The 22,622-nt window shown below is 37.9% G+C and overlaps 3 protein-coding genes across 7 annotated transcripts in view; all 3 read right to left on the reverse strand.

Moving 5' to 3' along the window:
• Nucleotides 1–2,004, reverse strand: part of LOC106955003 (gastrula zinc finger protein XlCGF57.1-like) — a 9,211-nt gene extending 7,207 nt beyond the window's left edge. The window contains exon 1 of the mRNA XM_015044917.1: nucleotides 1,645–2,004. Within this exon, the coding sequence (XP_014900403.1) occupies nucleotides 1,645–1,765 (121 nt within the window). The 5' untranslated portion in view covers nucleotides 1,766–2,004. The remainder of the gene's footprint in view (nucleotides 1–1,644) is intronic.
• A 1,558-nt stretch (nucleotides 2,005–3,562) lies between these two features.
• Nucleotides 3,563–10,879, reverse strand: LOC106955000 (gastrula zinc finger protein XlCGF57.1-like). Of its 2 annotated transcripts, none has more exons than XM_015044910.1 (2): nucleotides 10,470–10,879; nucleotides 3,563–5,820 (listed from the first exon to the last, which is right to left on the reverse strand). In XM_015044910.1, the coding sequence occupies exons 1-2, from the start codon at nucleotides 10,696–10,698 to the stop codon at nucleotides 4,379–4,381; spliced, it is 1,671 nt and encodes a 556-aa protein (XP_014900396.1). In that variant the 5' UTR covers nucleotides 10,699–10,879; the 3' UTR covers nucleotides 3,563–4,378. The 2 variants fall into 2 exon arrangements, with proteins under 2 accessions (XP_014900396.1, XP_014900398.1); XM_015044912.1 differs by having other exon boundaries at nucleotides 3,563–5,817; nucleotides 10,470–10,878.
• Nucleotides 10,880–11,455: 576 nt separating this feature from the next.
• The window catches only part of LOC106954996 (gastrula zinc finger protein XlCGF46.1-like), a 35,611-nt gene continuing 24,444 nt past the window's right edge, over nucleotides 11,456–22,622 (reverse strand). The window contains exons 2-3 of one of the 4 annotated variants that reach the window (XR_001426479.1): nucleotides 15,576–18,233; nucleotides 11,456–14,045 (exon numbers count right to left, since the gene is read on the reverse strand). Coding sequence is in view for 2 of the 4 variants with exons in the window: in XM_015044898.1 (XP_014900384.1) it covers nucleotides 12,601–13,423; nucleotides 17,603–18,233 (1,454 nt within the window). In the remaining 2 variants the exon portion in view is untranslated. Of the gene's footprint in view, nucleotides 14,046–15,575; nucleotides 18,234–21,897; nucleotides 22,515–22,622 lie in introns of those variants that run through there. The other 3 variants (XM_015044898.1, XR_001426480.1, XM_015044899.1) reach the window with 3 other exon arrangements.

The following is a 22,622-nucleotide window of genomic DNA, read 5'->3' on the forward strand; positions in this document are numbered from 1 at the left end:
AAAAAAAAATGAAATAAAAAAAAAAAAAAAAAAAAAAAAAAAAAAAAAAAAAAAAAAAAAAAAAAAGCAGAACCTCTTTAAATCAACAGGCTTTTATCTTTAGTTCATATTTTCTCTCAGTCCTACTTCATCCTTGTTTAACAAAACATGGTTTGATATAAACTGGTATGGGTCATACACCAACCTAAACACAATGTGTGTAACAATATTGTCTGGAAATTAGAACGTTAATTTAGATATTCTCATTAGCTCCCCATGTTGGACTGAATTGTATATACAATTGTAGAGCTCTTAGTGCAAAGTGGATCTGAGTGGATTTGAAACATTTGTATTCATATTGAGAGAACTGTAAAGTTCACCTGAAATTTTGTGTTTTTGTAAAGTTAAGCTGAAATTTGAATCACTTTAGAACCTAGAACAGATAATATTTATCTTTCATAACCACATAATCATATTTTCCATTTTAATGTTTTTTTTGTTGTTTTTTATAAACCATGCATCATTACATCTGGACATCCAGGACAGCAACTCAAACTGTTTTCCGAAAAAGAAAAAAGAAAAGCAATGCCATGACAGTTGATACTGCCAAAAGCAAGTCTTTAGTTGATAGCTTAGCACTTTTAAATGCTTCATAATTTAATGGAAAAAGACAAGCAGGTTGGGTGATGGTTCCTCTGTATTTCATACAAACAAACCGTCTGCGGCAAAGATGCACAAATATGGGCTTTTCAATTATTTTAAAAGTATTCTTCAAAGTCAGAAAAGTGAATTAAGAATAGTTGAGGAAGAGCTGTGTAAAGATGCTGTGAATTATACTTTGAATTTGGTTTAAAGAAGAGGAACCATAATCCAGAATCATTTGTTTAAGGTGTCTTAAAATAGTTTTAGAACAAAATCAAGATGAATGAACAAAGATAAATAGAAAAACATCCTCACAAGATAAATATATATATATGTGTGTATATTTTTTAAATTAGAGGATATTACCAAAACTAAAACTATAAAGCACTGCTCAATCATATGTAATCTAAAAATCTGTTAACAGAGCTGAAAAGAAACATGTACCCTAAAAATCAGACACATAGAATGGTCTGGTCTGTAAAAACCTATTTTTTCTTATCAGATAGAAAACTCTGGAGTTCATAAAGTGTTTTTCATTAATATTTATTTTAATGAAAAATTAATATTTATTTTTAATGAAAAATCTCTAGAGGTATTTTGTTAATTAGCAAATGTTTATTTAAACTCATACAGTTTTGCATCCTTGTTTTACCAGTGCTTTGAACAGTATGAGTATGCTAGTGACTGAAGACTGCTTTAACATTACAATTAGTAGTTTAGGACTGTGCCCTTTTAATCCTTAAATAGGCAGTTTAAGCCTTAAAGAAGGAATGTTATTAACCACGTTAATCTATTTTCACGTCAGTTTCGGCTACAATTTACAAACGTTAGATTGCGGCAAAATATATTGTATCTTCATAGTTATAATAAATGCAAATCGATTAGGCTGCAAAAACATTTTGAAGGGAGAAAAATGACTCGGTTTCAGATGCACAAAAACACAGATTGGGCTTTTTATCTGCTTCAGCACAGGAGACGAGAGCTACAGCTAGCTAACAGCATTAAATCAAAGCTTCTTCTTACCAGCCGTTTGATTTCTACCAACATCCTGCTGCTGATGGACGCCGTGGAATTTCTTCTGCACTTTGTCCTCTAAAGGCAGACTTTCAGATCTGTTCTGATGAGCATATTCCACTTCCTTCATTGTGTTTTTTGTTCTAACTGGCGCTGAGCTCGTCGAACTGGGCCTCCTCCGAACACAGAACCGAATCGATGCCAACAATACCCGCTCACCATTCAGTCAGATGAAAGCGCCAGATTTACCTTATGGGCCTAATATACATGGTAGCGTCCCTTCAGTCCCTTTAAATAACTTTTTGATAAATATTTCTTAACGGTTCATTTGTTTTAAACAGGCACCTGCACAGACGCCTTTATTCTCCGTCACTATAGTAACCATATTCCTCATGGCTTTCGCATACATCGTGAGTTTCCTTTTTCAAAATTTTGCTTTATGTTATATAAATTATATACTTATAATCAATGAATTTCGAAACAAAACGTGCGACGCCTCAATCCTTTCATCTCACTGCAATGACACGTCGTCGTGTCAGCCATATTGGGAGGGGAAACAGTGCCCCGTTTATGCATTGAAACGTAGCACAGAGCGGCGTTTAGGTTAAAAGATTTTTGCATTTGTATATTGAAAACGCATGCCTTTTAAACTGAAAATGTATTTTTGTAACTTGCTATTAAACCAAAAAAAATGACCGAAATGCTCGCGAGATGGTCTTCGGTGTTGGCAGTGTTTAGCAACAAGAGCTTTATGTCAGAACAAATGGTTTCATCTTAAAGAGTATAAGAGGGACTTTTAAACAATACTTGTGGATGTATGTTGAGGAAACACCTCAAACACATTCCTTGTTTTATATCACGTAAATATAATCTTCAAAATAGCAGGAAGAGAACTATGGGCCTTTAAAAGTCTGGAGGTGCCACATTAATCTTTTCAGATTATATATAAGCATAAATACCATACCATCCAGCTGTTCAGGAAGGACAATTTTGTGTCCCAGAGATTAGCCGGTTTCAATGTGAAGCTAGTTAGACAGTCATTATTCATAGTTAAATTATTCAATTTCTTCTTACATTGGCTCAAAAACCAAAGCAAGAGGCCATTACTCTAAAAGCAACATCAGAAGCCAGATTGCAGTTCACTCACCAAATTCAAGAACAAAAGACCTAATGGAAGTGTTTGGTCATAATGACCATTATTACATTTGGATAAAGAATCTCGTAAATTTGAGAGCACAATTTCAACTGTGACGTTAGGGGGTGGCAACATCATGTGTGGATGTTTTGTTGCAGGAGGCTCTGGTACACTTAAAAAAAAAAACCTGCATCATGAGGAAATAGCATTATGGTACGATGTGGAAATATAAAAGCAACATCACAAGAGGCAGTAAGTTACAGCTTGGGTACAAATGGCTCTTCCAATAGACAGTACCGCTAATGACACCACCAAATTAGAAAGTGGATCAAGGACAGCATAGTCAATGTTTTGGAGCAGTCATCACAAAACACTAATCTCAGCCCATAGAAAGATGAGAGTTGAAAAGGTTCATGTATACAACAAGCCTGTTAAACCTCATTATTAGATTAGTTATGATTTCATCTGGGCTATTTTATGAATACATCCAATGCTGATAATAGAATTGAAGGAAATATTAACTGATCGTGGTGTGCAAAAATAGTTTTTTTTTTTACAGTAAACCTTTACAAATAGACTTAATCTGCATATGATCACTCAATAAACTCAAAGCAATATGATTTGTTAGCATAAAATCTGAAGCTGCAAAGCTAATAAAATATTTCACATTTAAAACATTTACCCATGACTGTACCCAAGTTACATCTATTCTACCATTATACAGACATTATACAGAAAGCAAAATTATTTCATCCAAAGAGTATATGTTTTTAAAAAAAACAAACTTTTTAAGAAAAACAAAGTTTATTTAAGTCAAATACAACTTATTTATATGCTTTAGACATCCATATACTGACATTTTTTCATAAACGCACTTGGTCATATTCTGCTTCTCTGCTTTATATTTAAAAGGTATGTGAAAATAATAACCCAGGAATATAAATACATCTATGTATGTATACAAGTGACTGTTAGGCTCAGTCATTTTTACAACTGGATAATCAGTTGGTCATGATCTGCCAAACTATACTAGTGCATAAACTTATTAGTCAGAAACTTGAATCCACCAAAATAGAAAAAATATGTCTCCTTACTCCAACTTACTTTCAGTCTTAGAGTCTTTAAATGCTAAATTCATGTTCTTTAACCAATAATTTTGGTTTCAATTTCTGATTTGATTTGTCAAGTAGGTGTGCTGGTGGTCATTTAGCAAAGTATTGCTTCATTGGTAAGATTAAAGAGCTTTGAGAACCAAATACCTCAAAGTGATAGCTAACAATTATTTCTATACTCCAACTCATCATGTGTGTTACGCTACCAAAGATGAGTTACAAATTGTACAAAAAAAAACAAATTTGCTTGAAACAGGAGCGACATTAACAATGAGCATGATTTACTTGGTGTTTCTGAACAGTACCAACCAAGGGTAAATGCATCTTAGCTCAGCTTCTCCATCCTCTCGCACAGTTAGAGTTATAAAGCTCATACTTGTAGTAATTAAAGTCAAAATCTACAAAAAAGGCATACAATAAGACAAGCCACCTCTGTCATGGAAGTGAAGAAATTAGCTTTAGGTTTTACCTCCAGGTTTTTTCTCTAAATGTGCTTTTATCCCAAGTGTAATGTCATGTGTCTGTTTAAACTTCCCTGCTGGGAGAATTCTTGCCCACACACGGCGCAGCCAAAAGGTTTTTCTCCTGTGTGAACCGTAATGTGGGAATCTAGATGCGTTTTCCGGGTGAACCTTTTACCGCAGAAGTCACAGCTGTAAGGCTTCTCGCCGGTGTGGACCGCCATGTGCGTCCCGAGATGCGTTTTACGATTGAACCTCTTACCGCAGACGTCGCAACCAAAAGGCTTTTCTTCATTGTGGACGGTCATGTGAGTCCGAAGGTGCGTTTTGCGCTTGTAGCTTTTACCGCAGATATCACAAGCAAACGGTTTTTCGCCCGTGTGAACCGTCATGTGCGCCCTAAGACTCGTTTTACGGTTGAACTTCTTGCCACAGAGATCACAACCGAAGGGTCGTTCCCCTCTGTGGACTATCATGTGCGTCTTCAGGTTGTTCTGGTGTCTTGCTCTTTTGCCACAGATGTCGCACACAAAAGGCTTCTCCCCAGTGTGGATTCTCATGTGCGTCTTCAGATTGTGCTGATGCTTAAACCTTTTACCGCAAACTTCGCAGCTGAACGGCATCTCTCCTGTGTGGATTCTCATATGTATCTTCAGGTTGTGCTCATGCTTGAAGCACTTGGCACAAATTTCGCAGCCAAAGGGCTTTTCCTCAGAGTGGACTCTCATGTGAGATTTCAGGCTGAAATGATCTCTGAAAGTTTTTCCGCACATATCGCAGCTGAAGTTTTTCTTCCCCGTATGGACTTTGGTCTTTGAATCTGCACTTTGCTTCACTTCGGAACATTTCAGATTAACCGAACAGTTGGAGCTTTTTTCTATGTTGCGTCTCATGTGTCTCTTCAGAGACTGCCTGTACAGAAACTGTTTACCACACTCTGGGCAGCTGAACGGCTTTTTAACAGCGCTGCATCCGTTATCGCTGCCTGCTCCCAACTCTGTTGCTCCGCTTCCCTTACACCCCGAGTCGGTCTCTGACAAAGGTTCCTGCCAATCGTCTTCTTCACTAAATTCAGTCTCGGGGGTGTCTAAACCCTCCGCGCCACTCTTTGGTCTTGGAACACGTGGTTTCCTAACCAGTTCCAGCCGTCCCCAGTCCTCTCCATCAGTTTCCTTTTTGATCCATTTAAAGCTGCTGGTTGGACGCTCAACCTCTCTGGCAAACTCTCTGGCGTTAGTTTGGCTTTGATGAAGCTGTGAAGTCTGAGGTTCCTCTTCCTCATCTTCAGTCTTCACGATAACAGTTAATGGGAGTCGGCTGTACTCGTTTTCGTCCAACCCATAATGATACTCCCCCTCTTGACTGATCCAGAGTTCTTCCTCTTCTTCTTTTATGTGAACGGGTTCTGGGTTCTGCTGATCCGTACTGGGGCTCCAGGGAACCTTCTCTTTCATCACCTCCAAGGGCCGAACATCTGCTGGACACAGAGAAATGCAAGGACCAGTTTAACAAATACAGTTGCAGAAACGCGAGTCAAAAATCAGCGACACTGCTCAGATGATGATAGAAGTTTTTACTCCAGGGATCACTCTCACAGAATTGTTCAAGAATACAGCACAAAAATTAAAAGCTTGGACAAAGCTTTTATTGACATTAATTAAAAGAATATGATAAAATTGAGGCCGTCTTTTCTTCTCTTCATGTACAAAGATAAACCTCTTTATAAATTACTACTTAAACAGTGAATGTGGAAGAAGCAAAGCTCAACACTTTAAGCACATGTGAAATTAAATGTCAAATAAAAGTCACCTCTGTGGCACACACAGGACATTTTGGGGATTGTAGTATTAATATTAAAAAAGGCACACAAGTCATTTAGTAACATTAAAAGCTACTGCAGCGCCACACACAGGAGTGGGTGTTCTGCATGTTTTTTTTTTTCCTTTTAATAATTTACATTTTTATTTTATAGCTAAAGGCACCATTCTATAATGTTCTGTTCTGTATGCCTCTTCTCTCAACAACAAAATGTCCACATGACTTACATTTGCAAAGTTGGGCCTGGATAAACCACAGGACTTCCTAAACAATATCCTTTGCAAAAAGATGTTTAGAGAAAACCACACAGGGCTTATCGGCAAAAAAAAAGCCTCATGTCAAAGTCAACCACAGTCAGACAGTTGACGTGGAGAAATACTAGGCACTACGACAACAGACTCTTTTGACATGTTAACATTGTAGGCAAGAAAGCCCACAAACATATGCATTTTTATGGATTTTAACAGAAACATGCACGAGATGAAGAGTTGCACGTAACAAGCTCTCCGTTTCTTTGGACTGCTCAGCAACAATTTAACTTCAACTGCAAGCCTCCTAGATCTTGCAGTTCGCTTAAATACTACTTAACACACTCTCTGCTTCTTATTTTTTTTCCCTTAAACTGTTCTACATTTTGTCCTAGAGTGCCCAGACTGGACCAAACTCCAAAGTTTAGTCCACAGAATTTCATCTTGAGGTCTTTATGAATTGAATTAGGTAGTTAACTGTGAGACCTGTTCCCCCCACCCCCAGTCTGGGGGATTGCACCCAAAACCATCACACAGCCTCCATCAAAAGTTTCTATGTGTGCAGCCCACATGCTCACCTCTGCTTAACCCACAAATGTTTTCTTTTCCTTGTAAATGTGGCACCACGTCAGGAGAAATTGTTTGTTTTTTTTCTTCCATGGTCACATGCTTTTAAGCAGAAGCCTTGATTTTCTTTCACTGCTTAAATTCCTCAGATGCAAAAGAATTTACATCTAAATTCACAAGCGTGCATACCAGTAATAGTTTTGGTTAACTCTGGGTTTCTATTGGACTTTCTCTGTCTCTCACGTCGTCAAGGAGGAATTTGGCCTAATTCTCCTTTAGTTTATTGAGGTTTGCAGACCTCAATAGCCACCTACACATTGGTTTCTGCACAGCTCACTTGGGTCCCACCACGGCATTTCAATCAGGCTGAGGTCTGGACTTTGAGTGGGCTATTTCACCACACTCGGTCTTTTCATTTTCAGCCATTCTGCTGGAGCTTTGCCTTGACCCAGTTTCATGCGAGCTTCAGCTGTGGAACAGATGGATTCACATTTTGACTTTGTAGCCATTGTGCTGCAGATTTTCAGCTGTGTTTGGGATCACCGTCCTTTTGGACTACCCGATTTGGGCCAAGCTTCAGCAAACAATTAGGACCTACTGCTTTACACTGCAGAATGATTGAAACCTATAACTCTTTCCAGATTGTACGACAGCAACAACAGCTTTTCTACGAAGAGATCCAAACAAAGCCTGTAAACCTGTGTTTTTATGGTGGTGCTAGTATTGGATGTTTTTTAAATCAGTAAATCTGCAGCTGCCAGATGCATATACACCTCTTTGATATCTATTTTGCAGGTTACAGTTTTGAAAATTTCTAATAATAATCATGAGGAGTGCACAAAATCAGATTTTGAGTCAATCATGATCTTTAAAAAGATTCCAAATTTGGCAGAATTTAAAACAAGGTCTCCAATAACACAGAAAAAAGGTTGCTGGATTTGTCACTAATCACTTAAAAAAAATAATAAAATAAAAAGAAAGTCGCTAAAGAGCTCTGAACAATAACTACATACAGCGACAGTTGCAAAGTGGGCAACATTGGAATGACTCTTGTTTCATACAGAAGTGACCTGGTGGGCAGGTCTATCAGCCTTCTCACAGAGCAGAGCAAAAGGTGACAGTGGTTGATTTTTTGACATTTGCAGATTGCTGGATAAGACCAGTCTCATCTAAGAAATAGCCAATCGTTTATTACCAAATAATTATATCCATTTTCTTCATGCATCATAATTCTGCACCAGAAGAAGGCAGACTCAGTAAATCTAGATGTAAATAGTGGCTGATAATGAAAATTATGATGACGTTATTAAAGAGGAATGCGTCACTGAAGTGCACCACACGCACTTTGACAACTCATCCAAACAGACTTGTCAACAGAAGCTGCTGTCAAACCTCTACAAAAAGATCATTTCCATTACTTGTGCTTTTTTAAAAATTTCTTTCCCTTGTCATGATCTCCCATTTCTAAACTTTAAAATTGATCCATAGACAGTGGCTACTTCAGTAAGCAGTGTGCTGCTGTGTGACAACATTCTTCTGTGCATGTGGGTCGCTTTGGGGTTATAACCCGTTCACACATAAGTCTGATTGCTACCGCATCATTTCAGCAGTATGAAAGACCAGGCAAAAAAACAATATATAAAAAATAAACACTAACTCGTATTTCAGCAAAAATGAATCCAAATTGGAAAAAAAACTACTGACTGGTATTAATCAAATTATTGGACGTTTATCCTGACCGCTGAAAAGGCCCAGGATTTATAAATTTTTTGAATGTTTTGTGGCAATATGTAAATACGCAGCATGGCAAACCCTTCAACTCCCCCCAAAAATATTCTAAAAACATCTGGATTTAACTACACAAATAGGCATAAGACTCCTTTTAGATAATTACTGAATGGGTGGATATGTTTCAGCTGGCAACAAGTTATTTCACCCCAAATGATGCAATGAATAGCTTCTCATTTCTTAAAACAATCATGTGGAAAGACATCCTGCGGTCACGGAAAAGATGTTGGTCAAATCATTGCCATGCAGAAACAGAGAAAAAATCTAAGAAGACTGCAAACAAGTAAAAAAAATTGAGTTAAGAACTGTCCAACACATTACTAAAAAAACTGTAATGTTAGTGGGGAATCATTGCCTTCAAGTAAGAAATGTAGTCTGAAATATATCATGAATGATTGCAATCACCAAAATGTTTGGTGACACCAAATAAAAAAAAAACAAAAAACAAATTCAAACTCAGGGCTATGTGTAGTAATGAAAATAAGAGTATTTCCACACACACAATGTGAAGGCAACTCAAGGGATTGGAACTGAACAGCTGTGTAGTTATAAGAAAACCACAAACCAGTGAGACTAGCTTAAGAAAGTGGCTGAAGGAAGAATAAAGATTGAACTCGGGAGCAATGGAAAAAGGCCACCTGGTCTGATTAATCCAGATTTACCCTGTTCCTGAGTGATTGGTGCATCAGGCTAAGAAGAGAGGCAGATGAAGTATGCTCCCATCATGCCTCGTGCCCTATTGTACGATCCTGCTGGGTCAGTGCGATGATCTGCTGGATGGCACCACAGTAGTCCAAGATTACAAAGCGAGAATTTATTGCACTAAAGTTGCGAAAGAATGGTTCAGAGAGCATGAGACAATATTATCACACATGGATCGGCCCCCACACAGTCTGAACCTTAACCCCACTGAAAATCTTTGGGATGTGCTGGAGAAGTATTTGCACAGTGGTCAGTCTCTACAAGATCTCAGTGAATAATTGATGCAGCACTGCATGGAAGTAAATTTTGTGACATTGCAGAAGCTTATCAAAACAATGCCACAGCAAACGCATGCTGTAACCAAAGCTAAAACCAGCCCAACAAAATATTAGTTTAAGATTTTGAAATTGTACCTCAATTTATAATGCTAGTCCACAACAGGTTTAAATGTAAACAAATACAAACTGCCACATAATTTCAGTTTTTAAGATCTGGTTTCACTTTTAATCTTCACCTATGATATTCAGATGACTCAAGTGAAATTGTTTGACAGTCTATAAACGTCACTACACCTCCTGATAATCAGTTAATCAATGCATTTGATTAGCATCACCTGGTTGCTACTTATGATCAGTGTCCAGCCAGTTAGGATAGATTTAGAAATATTTTTTTTTTCCATTTTATTTCTACATTTTGCTTCATGCGTTTCTAATTCAATGACGCTGTTAGACGTTGCGTTCGGTCAAATCTAGATGCGTTATAATTTGTTGAATGTTTATGACGTAATTGGTTAACATTTTAAAACCCTGGTCAATATAACAGACGAGTTTAGGCTCAAACCGCTGTGTATGCGTTCATTGCTCCATTTGTTCATTTCAGTCAACACTAGCAGAGCCGAGTGGTTTTCATGAAAATGCTCGGAGCTCCACTTTAACGCATTCATACTCGGAGCAACAGCAAGCTAACGGCAGAACCTCCTGGTGAAATCAGAGCTTCTTCTTACCAGCTGTTTGGGGTCTACCAACATCCTGCGGCTGGTGGACACCGAGCTGTTTCATCTGCACTTTCTCCTCCAAAGACAGACTTTCAGTGTTGTGATGGACATTATCCACTTCCTTCATGGTGTCCGTTTTCTGTAAAACGAACCGGAGGCTCGTTTCACACGAACCAGGCCGAACACTAACATTTCTGCCAGGCTGGATCCATGGAGCTGTTACAGGAGCTGGAAACATTCTCCGACAGGGCCTCGGACTCTTTCTTTGTGTTGGCGTTTTCTGCCCTCCTCATCCCCCCCGAGGTTTTAGAGCAGGCATCTCCACAGCCGCCTCATTCTGTGTAACCCTAGTAACCAAAGAGCTCCCCCCGCCGGAGCACAGGTTTGCTTAAAAACAGCACGGCAGTGCGGTTGCCATATTGTGAGTGGCATATTTACCCACTTAAAACAATATAACTCGGCCTAAATCAGGACTCAATTTAATGTTAAATTAATTTTGACCAATAGATGGCGCATACAGTAATATGTTAATTTTTGAAGTAATAAGTAACAGAGACAAATACTGAACAAAATCTAGTCAAAATAGAAATCCCTTAATTTACCTTTAGAGATACAATAAAGTTTAGTTTCACTATTTTCTTCACTTGAGAGGTGCTGTGAAAGTCTGTTTACTGTTTCAAATAATAATAATACATACTACAACATAATCAGTCATCTCCATAGTTATAACTGAAGAATTAATCAAGGAATTACGTCTTACCGAGCGGATTATTAAAGCTGTCATATAGTTACGGTCCAGTACAGTGTTCACAGTTGGGTCTGTGAACACTGTTCAAGCCTGTTCATATCAGGCTTGACCAGATATGCCAAATGTTAGACGGGATGTGAAACTAATAACTAATTTTGTGGGTTTGCCTTCATGAATGTACCAAATATTTCAGAAAGCACAAAATACTGGGAGGAGGATAAGCAAATATAATGACTTACACATGCAATCAATGAAACAATCGTTCAAATTTTATTAGAGGACACTTCAGCAAAAAGGCATTTCAAAATGCTTTACATCATAACAAAGTCGTATAACACACTGTTATTTGCAATGTGATTTACGAAACATGATAGAAGACATTGTTTGTCAAATATTTGGAATATCTAAAAAATATTTAACTAGTAAAAATATAGATTAGAAATATTCCCCAACAGCAACAGGAATTTGGAACTGCAGGATAATCAAATGATTTCAGCGCACCATCGCTTTATAGCAGGACACTGTTATGTCTTTGCCGCTCTGCAGGAGTTCATTTTAAAAATCCAGTCAAGGTGATGCAGATTGTATTTGTCTGCTCTGCTGCATGTTCCACAAATTGTGTGAGCAAGGGATGTCAGTGTGGGACAGATTAAACCCCCAAATGCCGGGAATTTATGTGATTAAACAAACAAAAACAACAAAAAAACAAAAAAAAAAACACCATGATTAAACTTAAATATAGTGCTACGTTACTTAGAAAACTCTCGCGTCATTTATGATCTTGTGACCATAAATGACACGAAGCTGGATTGTTCTCCAGATCTACAAATTTCCATCGTAATTTTGGTCCACACACGTCCCTAATGTTTAATGGAAAATAGGGTTACACTGTGAATCAAAAAGCTCACACTCCGGTAGATTTAGTTATGGACCTTAAATGGATTTTGGTCAGGCATCTGCACAACCACACACTGCCATGTGTCTCACTGCTGCCATCTGCTGGAGTCATTTGGTTAACACAACATTCAGATGTTTTTAAAGTGGAAGTTGAATATATTAATCAGTTATTTCAGGAAGGAAAACTCACTTATACCTTTACTCAGGTATAAGTGAGTCAAGTGTAAATTAAGTGTAAATTCCTTGCACTTTAAATTCCTTACTCAGGAATCTAAAGTGAATTCCTTACAGAGAGTGAAATATTTGAACCATTTATTTCTTGTAATTGTGATGAGCTTACAGATCATGAAAATCCAAAATTCAGTGTCTCAGAAAATTGCAAAGAAGTTCAATATTAAAGGTTCATGTTGTCTCACGAGAATTATTGAATTAACTCCAAATATGTTTGACATAAAATGAACTTTATGCCACACATAAAGTTTAAGTGTGAAATCTCTATTTAAAGTGAATTCTTTTATTATGCATCTTTACTCCTTCCGCTCGTGCAAACGTCTTTGAACAAAGATTGCAGCTAAACGGTTTCTCTCCGATGTGAATAACCATGTGTCGTCTTACTTGATAATTTTCAAGAAACCTTTTTCCACATTCCTTACAAGCAAACTTTTTGATTTGAGAAACCGGTTTCTTCTTTCCCGCATGGATCAGGACATGTCTTTGAAGGTGAGACTTCCGAGCAAACTTTTTATCACATTTATCACATGACAGGAGTTTCTCTCCAGTGTGAAGTCTATCATGCCAAAGAAAACTTTGTTTCCGAGTAAAACTGGCACCACAGTACCCACAGACAAACGGTTTTACATCAAAGTGGATTATCATGTGGCCTTTTAGATCACTCTTAAGTCTGAAACATCTGCCACAGACGCTGCATGCAAATGGTTTTTCTCCCTTATGGATGGTCATGTGGTTCTTCAGACTTCCATTTGAGGTAAACTTTTTATGACATAGCTCACACTGAAATGGTTGTTCTCCTGAGTGGCAAGTCATGTGCATTTTAAGGCTACACTTATGGCTAAATGTTTTGCCACATTTATCACAGGCAAAGGGTCTTTCTCCTGTGTGGAGTGTCAGGTGATATTTAAAATGTTCTTGAGAGTGAAAGTTTTTACCACAATCTTTACAAACAACTAAGTTTTCACCACGATGGATTTTCATATGACATTTAAGACTATAAGCTTTCTGAAATGTTTTTCCACAATCGTCACAAGAAAAGGATTTTCTGCCTGGTTCGAGTCCCATCTTCGTATCACTGTTTTGCTTCCTGCAGGAGTGATTCTTCTCAACCGAGCAGCTGGAAGACTTTTCTCTTGAATGACCTGCCATATGTTTCTGGAACATCTGCTTCCTCACAAACTGTTTACCACAGTCAGGGCAGCTGAAGGCCTTCTTGGCAGCTTTACGTCCCACTTTGCTGTTTACACCAGACTGACGTGTTCTGGGTTCCCTCCAATCTTCATCACTGTCTTCATTTTCAGATTCAGAACCTGATAGATTATCATCTTCGCTCTCATCACTGACTTCAGTCTCAGAAGAGGATGAATGCCTTTCTTCAATATTTGCCTGTAAATTAGGATTTGAATCCAGCTCTCTGTTGGGTTCTGATCCTCCACTGATCTCTCCATCAGGTTCTGTTTTCATCTGTTCAGCTGAGCTGCTGGTTGGAGCTTCTGTCTCTCTGCTGTCTTCACTTTTGATGTGATAAACCTCTGACAATTCAGGTTTCTCATCATCTTCTTTCTTCACAGTAAGCTGATATATGTCCTGACTGATCCATTGTTCCTCCTCTTCCTTCTTCACCTGGGAACATGTGAAGTTCTGCTGGTCCAAACTGGAACTGCTCAGATCAGGAACCTCTTCTTTAACCACAAGCAGCTGCTGCTCTTCTGCAGGACACACATAAACATCTTAGTTAAATCTTACACCAAAGTCTGTTTATTGTGAATACAACTGTCTAATAGACACTTATTTGAAATTTATTGTATACTCATAATTGATGACTAACGTATTAATAGATGCCAAAATATAAAAGGAAGTGTAAGTGCCACTAAAATGATCTATGACTTGGAAAAAAAAATCTATATTTGTTTCCAAAAGTTAAGATATTGTGGTTTTAATGTGCTTGGTTCACATTTTGACATTAGCATAAAATGCATTTCTTTTGTCACAAAGAATTATTTTCTGTTGTACTGTTGGCACGAAATTTGTGTTAACTAGGAATACACTACGGTATACAGTAGAAAATATAGAAACGATGGCCGACGATAGAGATTTGTAGCCTATCGGCTAAATGCCATGAGGTTTGTTGATGATATAATGGCTGACATCTAAACCGAGCAAGGAGAAGCAGCACGGCTGTGAGTGCAAGGGAAGAAGAGCTCTTTAAAAATGCAGGTTCAAAAATGACCTAAAATAAAAGTTTTAACACATACAAATATATACATTCTACTCTATTAATATGCACAGAAATGAAAGGTTGGGTTTATTCCCAGCATTAAATAAACACCGAGGGATGTAACAGAGGTGGGTAGAGTGGCCAGGTAACAGCATTACTTCAATATACTTTTACTCAAGCAAAAGTAAAAAGTAGCATTTCAAGAAATAACTCAAGAATAAAAAGTAAAAAAAAAAAAAAAAAAAGTTTTTGGTAAAAGGGTTACTCAAGAACTGAGTAAATGTTCATAAAGTCTGGTTTAGTGCCTTACTGCTGTTTGCAGAAAGGCATGTTTTTATCAAAAAGAAATGTACTGTGTCAAATCTCCTGAGTCTCTCTGACCTGGAAAACCAGGAAGGAATTCAGATTTGGAGAGATATAGAGAAATAACTTGAAATGTTCCAGCTGGACAATTCCTGGAAACTCCCCTAAGCGCAAGCCAAAATTTGTGCGTCAACCAAACAACGAACTGGACTATTTGAGAACTATATATGGATATGTTTGAGTCTATGAGTCCTCTGTGAAATTTATTTGAATTTGGAAGTTGTGTAAAATGGAGGTGCGCTAAGAACCTTCCAAAGTTGGCCAGCATAAAGCAGACAGAAACGGATTCCGGTGTGATGATTTGTTTTTATTAGCCACTTTTCACTCCACAACACGCTTTCCTATTGCCAAGTCTCAGCTACAAAGTGGGAAAGATATAGTTTGTTCAAACCATTCTGTTTCCGAGAAATAATAATCGTTCGCAGAAGTACATTGACTCTTTTTCTCAAATCAAATATCGAGCGTATGAACAGACTCGTCATTAGTTTTTCAGAGTTTTCACTAAGCCGCTTTCTGAAACGGGGTTTCTGAGAACATCAAGGCGTTTATGTCTATAGTTGGAACTCTCGGTACATATTAGGAGCATCAACTTGTTTACTTCATGCTTTAACTGGTTCTAATAAGAATTATTTCATAATGACAAGATGAAGTGATTTACCTTCCCTCTTTTTCTTCACAGAGTCATCGAAGCTGGATTGTTCTCCAAATCTGCAACTTTCCATCGTAATTTTGGTCCACACACGGCCCCGATGTTCTGGCTTTAATGGAAAAGAGGGTTACGCTGTGAATCGAAAAGCTCACACTCCGGTAGATTTAGATAGTTATGGACCTTATATGGATTTTGGTCAGGCGTCTGCACAGCCACACACTGCTGCCATCTGCTGGAGTCAGTTGGTTAATACAACATTCAGATGTTTTGAAAAGAGGATGGATTGAAAACGGAGATATACAGTTCAATATTTTAGTCAGTTATTTCAGGAAGGGAAACTCACTTATATAAAGTCCTTACAGAGACTGAAATATTTCAACCATTTATTTCTTGTAATTGTGATGAGCTTACAGATCACGAAAACCCCAAATTTAGTGTTTCAGAAAATTTGAAAATTGCAAAGTAGTTCAATATAAAAAAAAATCCTGGCATCTCACATGAATTACATGAAATACCCACTAAGGCTTTTTGAGCCCCTAAATGGTCTCTCAGTTTGCATTAGTGAACTACACATTCACGAGGAAGACTGCTGACTGGACAGACGTTCAGAAAACAGACGTCGAAACCGTCCACAAGGAGCATAAACCTCAAAACGTCATTGCTGAAGAAGCTGGTTATTCACAGAGTGCTGTGTCCAAGCATGGAAAGAATTAAGCTTTATGGGGAAATGGCCTCCATTTAGCGCAAGAAAAATTAACAAGACAAAATATGTTTGACATAAAATAAACTTTAAAAATTGGGGAGCTAATTCTTTTACGCAATTTTGTCACATTTTGTCCTTCAGACGCTTTACAGAAACAATAAATTGATCATTTTCTGCATTTATTCAAAAATAGCAATACACAAAAGACTAAATTAAACTTAAAGTCCACTGCCTGTTTTGGGTAGAAATATGCACCCCCACCGTGAGCCTTGTTCATCCTCCAGCCTTCCACTCGTGCAAACTTCTTCAAACAAAGGTCACAGATAAATGTTTTCTCTCCCGTGTGAACAACCATGCAATTTTTTTTGCATACTGCCTTCTTCACCACTCTTTACAAGCAAAGTTCCCCTTACCAGTCACCACTTTCTCCTCTTTCGCATGAACCCGCATATGTCTGAGAAGATAATAGTTCCGAGCAAACTTTTTATCACATTTATCACATGACAGAAGATTCTCCCCAGTGTGGAGTCTGACATGCCGCAGCATACTTCTCTTGTGAGTAAATTTGGCGCCACAAAAACCACAGCTAAATGGTTTCTCTCCTGTGTGAATCACCATGTGGCTTTTCACATGTGCCTCCTGGAGAAACCTCTTCCCACATTCCACACAAGAAAAGTTCCCCTTCCCGGTCACCGCTTTTTCCCGTTTCAGATGAACTTGCATATGTCTTAGAAGGTAATACTTCCCGACAAACTTTTTATCACATTTATCACATGACAATAGGTTCTTCCCAGTGTGGAGTCTAACATGCTGGAGAAGACTTCTTTTGTGAGAAAAACTAGTGCCACAATAGCCACAGCCAAACGATTTTACGTCTAAGTGGGTTGTCATGTGGCCTTTTAGATCGCTCTTAAGTCTGAAGCATCTGCCACAGTCGCTGCACACAAATGGTTTTACTCCTTTATGGATGGTCATGTGGGTCTTCAGACCTCCATTTGAGACTAACTTTTTATCACACAACTCGCACTGAAATGGTTTATCTCCTGTGTGGCATGTCATGTGATTTTTAAGGGTATGCTTCTGGCTAAATCTTTTACCACATTTATCACAGGCAAAGGGTTTTTCTCCTGTGTGCAGTCTCTGGTGAGATTTAAAATGATCCCGGGAGTGAAAGATTTTACCACAATCTTTGCAAACAACTGATTTTTCACCACAATGGATTCTGATATGACATTTAAGAGCAGCTAGTTTCTTAAAGATTTCACCACAATTGTTACAAGTAAAGTATTTCCTTCCTGGCTTGAGTCTGGTCTGTGAATCCCCATTCCGCTTCCCTCTCGAGTGATTCTTCTCAACCGAGCAGCTGGAAGACTTTTCTCCTGAATGACCTGCCATATGTTTCTGGAACATCTGCTTCCTCACAAACGGTTTACCACAGTCAGGGCAGCTGAAGGCCTTCTTGGCAGCTTTACGTCCCACTTTGCTGTTTACACCCGACTGACGTGTTCTGGGTTCCCTCCAATCTTCATCACCGTCTTCATTTTCAGATTCAGAACCTGATAGATTATCATCTTCGCTCTCATCACTGACTTCAGTCTCAGAAGAGGATGAATGCCTTTCTTCAATATTTGCCTGTAAATTAGGATTTGAATCCAGCTCTCTGTTGGGTTCTGGTCCTCCACTGATCTCTCCATCAGGTTCTGTTTTCATCTGTTCAGCTGAGCTGCTGGTTGGAGCTTCTGTCTCTCTGCTGTCTTCACGTTTGATGTGATGAACCTCTGACAATTGAGGTTTCATTTCTTTCTCTTCGTCTTCATTCTTCACAGTAAGCTGATATATGTCCTGACTGATACACTGTTCTTCCTCTTCCTTCTTCACCTGGAAACATGTGAGGTTCTGCTGGTCCAAACTGGAACTGCTCAGATCAGGAACCTCTTCTTTAACCACCAGCAACTGCTGCTCTTCTGTAGGAAACACATGAACAAAGCCTGAAGTTATTACGATAAATGATAATATTGTTGTTTTGAGATCATTGTCAAGTAATATACTGGTAATGGCATAATAACACAAGACCACATTAATAAACTTTAAATTCTATTGAATATTTAACACTGGAACTGGACGACATGTTAAATACTCAAACAACAAATAAAATGGATTATGAAGTTTTAATTTATCATGTGATTATTTATTGCAAAAGGCCTACATGGACATCTTGGCTAAATTTTACACTAAGGACTGTTTAACCTACCACAGTTGCTGATTTCCTGCAGCAAACACGTGAAATAAATGTATCCTGTATTATATATAGGATATAATGTAAGCAACACTGTCAGAGATGCAATAAGTTAAAAGTAGGTGTGTGAATGAGCTAATCATATGACTGTTGATTGCAGCCATCCACATTGTTAGCAGAAACAGAGGGCCCCTGTTCTATCAGATCATCATACGCCGTCAGAATACATGCAGTGAGTACGCATGCCTGCGCATGCGCATTAAGAAGTCCGACCTTCAGAGGAGTTGTCAGTTCAGCATACGCGACAAGTTACGACGAAAATAAGTCAACAAATTGTTTTCAATGATTACTAGTTAGATATACATGCATTGTCGTGGTTTCAAAGTGTATTTGAAGCAAGGACTAGCTAAAGTCAACTACAAAACACGCCAGTGTAAAACTCACCTCCCTGTTGCTTGATGATGGTATGACTAGTTAACCACTAAGTCAGGATGTCATACTGCTGTTAATAACAAAGTGTATGACGATCAACTTCATGATTCTATGTTGCTGATTAAATAAAATCATATGGTAATGACAGCGTTTACCTGTCTGACAGATATAGCCGTCAGTTGGTACTAAACGTATGATGATATGACAGAACACCCCAAAACCAGATTTCACTAAGGGCCCCATGGAGGCTTGGGTCGTCCCTGTATATTGTCACAACATATCGACAGTTTCAACAAATATGTAAATGAATATTTTTTATATTTATAAAAGTCCATACTGCAGCTTTATATGTCATATTTTACATTAACATGCAGTTTAATAGAATAACAAGCCTACACTGCCATCTTTTCAGGAAGCCTAACTGTGAGCAGCGAGCTTCCGTCATTTTATTGCAACAATTACAACTTCTAAATAAGCACAAGTGGGAAAACAGTGCATGATGGCTGACTGATCTCTGTCAACCTATTAGCGAGCATGACACACACTAAGTTTAAAAAAAACATTGATTATCTCTGCGAATTAAAAAACAGAAAACTATGTAAGAAAAAAAAATCCGCAGAAGATCAGCTTTGTTTTTGTTTGACCAGGAGCAGTAGATTAAAATTAAAGTAAACCTTGACGTGATTACGCAGACAAATCGATCAGAAGTGCAGTGAAGACTGCTTGGCATCTCTGGCTGCACCTCACACAGGGCAACGAGACCTGTTCTGCCCCAGTTCACATCTAGCTGTTTATGTCTAGAGTAGGAACTTAGCTGTCTACAGCTCTTTCCCTTTTTCTTGATTCTTCCATAGGTTCTCATGACCATAACTATTTCATAATTATCAGATTAAGTGTTTTACCTTCACTTTCTTCCTTCACAGAGTCAACNATGTTTTGGCTTCTCTGGAGAATAAGGATACACTGTGAATCGAAAAGCTTACACTCACAAGAAATCTGGTAGATTCAAGTTGTTCTTCCTGCAGATGGCAAGAAAACTTAAAGTGGGCATTACCGCCACCTACTGGTTCGGAGTGTGGTTCTTGAAAGTATCATGTACACATAAAAATCAAAAACCGGTATGTAATCAAATTCCAATAATCAATGTTGATTTATTTAACAAGCTAATGATAACAAATACAAGTTATTTTTTAGTGGTACTATTACACTAAACTTTTTATTTTTCCAAACTCTCTCTTTATAAAACTTTATGACAGTCTAATATAACATGTTCTATGATTTCTTCCATTCCACATTACATTTCCCTGTATTATGCTTTTTTATTTTAAAAGTATAATTTTAAGTCCTGGGTATCCAAGTCTTAATCTTATTTGCCTCTCATCCTTTGTATTTCTTCTCCCAGTTCTGATTTCACCTACTGCCTTTAGGATTTTATAAAAATTTTATAAAACCATCTATTTCCATCTCACCTTATTTCCAATTATTTCACTGGATTTTGTTTAATGACACTCTTTCTGTCTGATTTGCTTGTTTTTACTATGAAGCTGCAGATGGTATTTTGACTTTCCTTCTTTGCTGTCTTATCTGCACTCTCATTTCATTTTACTCAAATGTGCTGGTACCCACATGAATTTTATTGTTTGTTTTATTTTATTTGTTTGAAAGTAGGGCTGATAAAACATCAGCCCTACTTTCTGAATGATTATGTTTTAAACTCAGTAATACAGTTGCAATAACTGTTTATTTGTGCTCTCCTGATTTCCTGCTTTAAAGACAATGTTAGATCATTGGTATTGCTCTCCTTTCGAAAACCATGACTAATCTATTATTAATCATTTTTCTATTAAATTACATATACTTGATGTTAAAGAAATTAGCATGTTTTGTGTTCTGTGTTGTGTTCTGATTCATATTATGGACCGCAGAAGGATTTTGATCAGGCATCTTCACAGCCACACGCTGCCTTGTGTCTCACTGCTGCCATCTGATGGACATATTAGGATCCTACAACATTCAGATATTAAACGGAACTGAACTGAAAACACAGAAGGTAACTCTTAAGGACAAACTTTTCATCACAATGATCACATGACAACTGATTCTCGACAATTTGGAGTCTAACATGCAGGAGCAAACTTTGTTTCCGAGAAAAAGTAGCACCACAATCACCACAGACAAACGGTTTTACATTTGAGTGGGTATCGTATAGCTTTTTAAAACATCCTTAAGTCTGAAACATCTTCCATAGTTGCTGCATGGAAATGTTTTTTCTTCTTTTATTCAATACACCGAATAAAAAACAGAATATCTTCAAGTTAAATATATTAGTCACTTATTTCAAGAAGGAAAATCACATATTAAATAAATTCCACAAGGCATGAAAAACAGCACACCTTTATTTTTTGTATTTGTGATGATTAAGGCTTACAGCTCAGAAAAACCTCAAATTCAGTGTCAGTCGTAAATGAAAATATATCGTACAGTCACATAATAAGAAGGTCACAGAGAATTGTGTTGAGCTTCTTCTTTAATCAAACAGTAACCCGCATCCCATGCCCTCATTGTTTTCCTGCTGGTCGCATTCATCCTCGTGCTGATCTCTCTATCATGACAATACATAGATAAGAATTGGTCCATTGTTGCCACAGCAATATATGTGCTGGCTGCCAACATCTTCTTAGCTGCTGCATATGCTTTGGTGAGAGGAAAACCCTAGGGTGGAATCATCATTAAGAAGGAGTAAAAAAGGTGAATAAGAGATATCCACTTATAGCACATCACCCAAAGTGGTGGATTTTTACAGACAGCAGTCACATTCAGACAATCCCAGAATATGTGTATAAATTGTCCTACAGTATTAACTGGGAATGAGTCACATTGAGAAGATGTAATGAGATTCATGTCACATTTAAAACTACAATCTCTAACTTTTATAAGCAATTTTTTTTTTGCATATTTGTTGGTAAATGGAGACAAAATGCAAACTGCTGTGGCATTTTGACAGAAAATTTTTCCAAATGAACTGAAATCTCTATTCACTGTGAATTCTCAGTTTGTGATTCTTCAGATTCTCAGCTCTAGTAAACCTCTTCAAACAAATATTGCATCTCAATTGATCCTTTCCTGTGTGAACGACCATATGTCTTTCAACACGACACTTCTTCACAAACCTTCTTCCACATTTTTCACAAGCAAAGCAATCCTTTCCAGACCTCACATTCTCCAGTTTTGCATGAAATCCCATGTGTTTCTGAAGGTGAGCCTTCCGAGTAAACTTTTTATCACATTTATCACATGACAGCATATTCTCCCCAGTGTGGAGTCTAACATGCAGACGCAGACTTGCTTTGCGAGTAAATCTGCCACCACAATACCCACAAACGAATGGTTTTAGATCTGAGTGGGATATCATGTGGCTTTTTAGTTCACTCTTAAGTCTGAAGCATCTGCCACAGTCGCTGCATGCAAATGGTTTTTCTCCCTTATGGATGGTCATGTGCATTTTAAGGGATGTCTTCCGGCTAAACCTTTTGTCACACTGATCACAGGCAAATGGTTTTTCTTCACTGTGGCACACCTGGTGACGCTGAAGACTAAACTTCTGTCTAAATGTTTTGCCACATTTATCACAGGCAAAGGGTTTTTCTCCTGTGTGGAGTGTGAGGTGATTTTTAAGATGAGCCTG

Source organism: Poecilia latipinna, unplaced genomic scaffold (genome assembly GCF_001443285.1).
Source record: "Poecilia latipinna isolate Pla-1442-1.1 unplaced genomic scaffold, P_latipinna-1.0 Scaffold697, whole genome shotgun sequence".
Classification (NCBI taxonomy): domain Eukaryota; kingdom Metazoa; phylum Chordata; class Actinopteri; order Cyprinodontiformes; family Poeciliidae; genus Poecilia; species Poecilia latipinna.